The sequence below is a fragment of the Myotis brandtii genome, unplaced genomic scaffold (assembly GCF_000412655.1).
Source record: "Myotis brandtii unplaced genomic scaffold, ASM41265v1 scaffold1441, whole genome shotgun sequence".
In the NCBI taxonomy this organism is placed as follows: domain Eukaryota; kingdom Metazoa; phylum Chordata; class Mammalia; order Chiroptera; family Vespertilionidae; genus Myotis; species Myotis brandtii.
Window position 1 is genome coordinate 37,121 of NW_005355164.1, and position 5,470 is coordinate 42,590.

Sequence of the window (5,470 nt, forward strand, 5' to 3'; positions counted from 1 at the left end):
GTGAGCGTGGCCGAGGGTGAGGGGGGGCAGCAGGCAGGCCGGGCGCGGGAGTTGGGGTGAGAGGCGCGGCTCACCTCCGCTCCCCCTGCGTCTCAGGACTGAACGTGCCGCGCTCCAAGCGGCTTTTCCGCGACCTGGTGAGCCTGCAGGTGCCCGAGGAGCAGGTTCTGAGCGCGGCGCTGAGGGAGAGGTTGGCGCTCCTGCCCCCGCAGGCCCGAGCCCCGCCTCCGAAGGTGAGGGCCTGGGCCGGAGTCCCCTCCCGTGTTCCCTGCCCTTGGCCGCCGCGGCTTCTTCCCTCTCCGAGTGTAACCTGGCTTTGGACTCCAATTCCGACAGGAGCCCCCTGGGCCAGGGCCGGACATGACGATGCTGTGTGACCCAGAAACGTTATTTTATGAATTTCCACACCTGACCCTGGACAGTCTGCCCGCTCTCCGCCTTCAGCTCCGGCCCCGCCCTTCAGAGGATACCTTCCTCATGCATCGAACGCTACGGCGATGGGAAGTGTAGACCAGGAGGCGCCCGGAATTGCTTGTATTTTTGTGTTGAAAGTAACATAATAAAGTGGTTTTGCTAACAACTGGGGACTTTTCTTGGAAGGCTTAAGATGGAAAGCTGTAGGCTAGAAGCTGCCTGGAAGCCAAGTGTTTTGGCCCCTTCTTTAAGGAACTCCGTAATGACCAGTAGAAAACACTGGTCCAAGTAAGAGGTTTAGTTTTTATTCTTTTAATCCTCACCTTAGGATGTTTATTGATTTTTAGAGAGGATAGGAGAAACATTCGACTGGTTGCCTCTAGTAAGCGCCAGACTGGGAATGAACTCGCCACCTTTCAGTGTAGGAGTCCCCAGCCCAGTGAGCACACTAGCTGGAGCCAAGTCGGGGGTTAGGTACCCTCCCCACATCTTCCTGATTGCAGTCACACCTGCCACCTTTGTTTTGTATGACACCACACTTGTTTCTTTGCACCACTTATATCTGATCACTTCATGTGGATCTCAGCCTGCATGTTACCTGAACTCAAGGAACCTGGTAAGGCAGCTACTAGCATTTATTTATCCCCTTGCTTTTACCTTCAAGGGCCTTGCCCATCTTCACACCTGACCAGAGTAAATACTTGACAAGCCACTGAATAGCTACATGTTAAGTTAAACTGCCTATTAGCTGGTTCCACAGCATCAAAAAAGGAGGGTGGATGGTAGGGAGGTCCTAGAGCAGGGAGTCCGTCCGGTCCAAAGTGTCTTTTTCTAGCTCCACTTCAACTCTACTGTTAAATCCCAAAGTTAGCCTTCTGCCAAAGCTTCCACAAAAAAAACCTGTCGATGGTTTTTTTTTTTTTTTTTTTTTTTTTTTTGGTGGGGGGAGGATGGGAGATAGATGGACTTTTCAAGTTTCACATCAAAATTTGCATCATACCCCTTTTTCCTGACTAGGGTCCTATATAGTTGTGTGTAGATGTAGCAATCCACAATCTTCCCAATCATTGAAAAACCTTGAGAGTAATTTAGACAGAGGAAGCACAGGTTGTACTGGGAGGCACCATCCCTTCCCACCAGTTAAAAAGTGCCAGACAGCCTGGCCTGTGTGGCCCCGTGGTTGAGCATCGAACTATGAACCAAGAGGTCACAGATCGATTCCTGGTCAGGGCATATGCCTGGGTTGCAGGACTCCCTATGTAGGGTGTGCAGGAAGCAAGTCGATCAATGATTCTCATCATTGATGTTTCTCTCCTTTCCTCTCTCTGAAATAAAATATATATATACACAAAAGTACCAGACATAGGTGTGGGGGCCATTGCCCTAAACATCGTTTATTGTGCTGTTCTTACATTCCAAACCCAACCCCCTCTCCCATGGGGGACAGCAGAGGGATTTTCACAGTACCTGCATGCCTCCCCATCAAGCTTCCCCCTCTTAAGCCTCAGTCCCTCTATCATGTGGTCCACTGAAACGTAGGCAGGGACAAGGGCTGAGGAGAATGGGAATTTCTCCTTGGAAGGACAGGAGGAAGAGCCCAGAGAACTTGATAACTCCCCACCTCCTGTGCCCTAGGAGAACAGAGATCAGCAAACAGTCCATGCCATCCAGCCAGTGGGCTGGGGGAAGAGGAAGATGGCGGTAAATCCAGAACAGCTGGGCTTGCTGCTTAGGTACCAGAGGTGTAGGGAGGAGGCTGGGGCAGCAACACAGGAAAAGCTTTCTATGCAGATCCAAGAAAGGAAAGACAGCGGGATATTTTCTTTCCCCAGGTCCTTAAGAGCAGCGGGCAGTTTCTTCACACTTTCTGTTCAAGGGGCCATTCAGTGGCTGGGGGAACGGGCCTTGTGGAACAGGTACACAGGACGCTGGAAGCCTAAGAGGAGAGTGTGCAATCAGGAGGGATGGGCAGGACCTCAAGACTCCACAGGGTCTGTACCTTCTCCCTCCGGACTGGTCTCCCTCCCCCACCAAAATAAGCCAGACTTACCTTTGAAGGTGCTGTGGGGTGTGGCCACAAGCTCATAGTTGGAAAAGCCCACTTCTGGGGATGTCAGGTAGGAACTGAACTGCTCTGGCTTCAGCTGGATTCGATAATAGTTCTTGTAGGTTGTTTCCTAGGGAGAAGAGCAGGGACCACTTCAGCTTGCTGCCTTCTCCCTGCCAGAGAATGATGCCCACCCAGGAGATCTTTTCACCTTGTTCAGAAAGTCCTCTTTCCACTTCTTTGGGGTCTTTCTTGCCTCAACTAAAGGACATACCAATTTCCACTTAAATACCAACTCACTGTGAGAGTCTTTCTCTTGGCGTAGGTTGACCAAGGTTGGGGTTCGAGGATCAAGATGCCCCCAGGGCGTAGGTGCTGGTAGATCCGTCGAAACATGCGCTTCAGTCCCTCGTCTCCCCAGTTCAGATGTACCCACTTGGTAAGGCTGAGGCAGAGCACCACATCATACTCAGGTGTTTGGGCGTCCACCAGCTCATCTCGATCCAGCACATAGTTACCCTGAGGGAGAGGTCAACAGCGGCATTAAAAGAACTATGAACCCACACATTCAATCTGCAGCCTCACTTTATAGCCCTTGGCCACAATCATCTTTGATACCGCCAGTATCACTTTTTTGCATGCTATTGGTGGTAAACCAAACAAAAAGAAGCCTCACAAGATCTCCAAAGTTGGGGTGAAACTGCCGAGAAAGAATGCTAGAGTTCCTCCAAGACGCTGTCCATTAAGCCGAGCGACTCAACGGGACCTAACCCAGATTTGAAAGGGAGACCTGTGGTTCCTTCTCAGTAGCTGGGGCTGGCAAAGTTTTAGGATTGTTCTTTCCAGAGAAGTGAAGAGACCATCCCTGAGGAAATTTTTTTCTAGATAAGCTAGAAAAAAGTCCATTTTCCAACACTACTGCAAATGGCGAATTGGAGTGTCTCATGAGGAGCTATGTGCAGGCAGTCAGGACACAGACGCTGAAGGCATGTTACCCTCCCCGCCTGCAGAGGACTCTGACTCTTCTCCATCCTATTATCTAGGGTCAATGTGGAGATGATCCAAGGCCAAGCACTTGGGTTCCTGACCACCGACACTCTTCAACTCTATATCATATGCAAACTAAGTCCTTATCAATGGAAAGAAACTGCATATATTAGCCACTATCCTAATCCTCCCTCCCCCGAGACATTCCATGTCTGATACCCATCCCTTCATGCACCTTCAGGAGGTTAGAGGACAAGTTTCCATGTGGACCAGATCCCCAAGTGAGCATCAGCAGTAGCCCCCTAGAGAAGGTGGACTGGCCTGGATTACAGTCCAGGTAGGGAGGAGGGCAAAAGGGGTCAGATCCCATTTTGGGGCTAGGAGTCACAAGAAAGGAACCCAGGTAGAGCTTCCTTCCACCTTTCCAGGTTATAGGAAGGGACACCCAGTGGATTCAGACCCTTCTCTTGAGGATCTGGTTCTCCTGGTGTGGACTGCATATACAGAAATCCCTCTGGCTCATAACCTTCCCGTCACATTTAATCTCATCCTCATACCTGGGCCCTATCCCAAGACCCTCTTACCGTAACGAAGACAACATTGTTGGGGAAGACTGATGTGTCTGCTCCATCCAAGGGCACTTGGGGTGCAGCAATGGGACCCCGGCTTGCTGTCAGTGAGGCTGGGAAGCAGGTCCTCTTTCGAACGGTTTTGATCCCTTCCTCACTCTCTGCCCCTGGGTCCCCCTCAGCAGTCTGGGGTTGCAGACGCAGCTCCTCTGACAGGTAGTGTCGGATGTTTTGGCGGGCCGAGTGGATGAGTTGGGCATCAATATCCAGGCCTACCATGCGGGATGGGCCCCACTTACAGGCAATGCTCAGGGTCACATGGCCCACATTGCAGCCCAGATCTAGGACGTCCCGACCCTTAAACCACTCAGGCTTCAACACCCGAAGGCGCCCATCCTCACAGGAAGGATTTCGGTACCCATAGTACTTGCAGTAATTCCCATACTGGAACTTGCGCTGTTGCTTTTTGAAACCTGCTGCAGGTAGTGGGTGGAGGTGGTGGCGGCCTCCCCCACTCCCTCGGCCCTTTTCCTTGGGACCCTGGCTTCCTCCACTCCTAGCCCCTGCCTCTGACTTGCTGGAAGTCCTGCGACGTTTTCGATGTCGTGAGGAGGAAGACGGGGGTGCAGAGGTAATTGAGGCAGCTGAAGAGGCTGAGAGGGAGCCTGAGGGACCCGGTAGGGCAGACGGAAGGGGAGACACGACCTCATCCCTGCAGTTGATAGCCGTGTTGAGTTCATAGGGCTGGGGGGCATCACGGTTTTGGTTCTGGCCCCTATGCCGTTGCTGCTGTGTGGTGCCCTCCCCATGGAGTGAGGGAGTGGGGGGAGCTGTGGGCAGCACCGAGTGGCTATCAATCCCTCCAGTTGCCTGCTGCTGCTGGTGGTGCTGTCCCCGGTGTCTATGTCGCTTCCGACCAGTCTTGAGTGGTGAAGCAAGAACTACTTGGGCCTCATCAGTGCAAGTATTGAGACTCAGTGGGTCAGTAATATCTTTGGGGATGAGAATCTCCACTGGATCTCGCCCCTTGGCCGGAAGCGGGGATGACTTAGGGGTCTCAGCATTGAGTGCGCGGCTCACTTCCTCATCCAGGAGACTATTCAGGTTCAGTGGATCAAAGATATTGCCCCCCAGGAGGAAGTTGGAAGGTAACACAGAGTCACAGTCCGAATTAACCCGCCTGCGCCTCTTGAAGGCCGGATGTTTGAAGCCTCCACCACCTCCCCCTACATTGCAGCTATTTCTCCTCTTGCCCCCACCTCCCCCAGGGGGCCGGTGGGGCTGATAGCCGTTCCGGGGTCGAGGCGGGGCAGGGGGTCCCAGTTCTGTTCCACCCCCTCCCCGTCGCTCCTCCCCCAGCTCCGGGGGAGCGGCTCCCCCGTGCGTGTGGAGGCCGCCCCCTCGTTGCTGCTGCGACTGGCTGACCCGAGGCTGGGCAGTAGCCCCGGGGCTC

The 5,470-nt window shown here is 53.2% G+C and overlaps 2 protein-coding genes across 2 annotated transcripts in view; one reads left to right on the top strand and one right to left on the bottom strand.

Moving 5' to 3' along the window:
• Nucleotides 1-3: 3 nt before the first annotated feature.
• On the top strand, nt 4-580 carry PPP1R35 (protein phosphatase 1, regulatory subunit 35; the record flags this gene model as incomplete). Its single annotated transcript, XM_014535528.1, has 3 exons — nt 4-16; nt 97-233; nt 337-580. Coding segments are annotated over 3 exons (324 nt in total), but the record flags the coding sequence as incomplete, so codon positions are not given.
• A 1,197-nt stretch (nt 581-1,777) lies between these two features.
• The window catches only part of MEPCE (methylphosphate capping enzyme), a 3,899-nt gene continuing 206 nt past the window's right edge, over nt 1,778-5,470 (bottom strand). Inside the window, exons 2-5 of the mRNA XM_014535529.1 lie at nt 4,033-5,467; nt 2,762-2,980; nt 2,465-2,591; nt 1,778-2,350 (exon numbers count right to left, since the gene is read on the bottom strand). Coding sequence (XP_014391015.1) covers nt 2,298-2,350; nt 2,465-2,591; nt 2,762-2,980; nt 4,033-5,467 — 1,834 coding nt within the window. The 3' untranslated portion in view covers nt 1,778-2,297. The remainder of the gene's footprint in view (nt 2,351-2,464; nt 2,592-2,761; nt 2,981-4,032; nt 5,468-5,470) is intronic.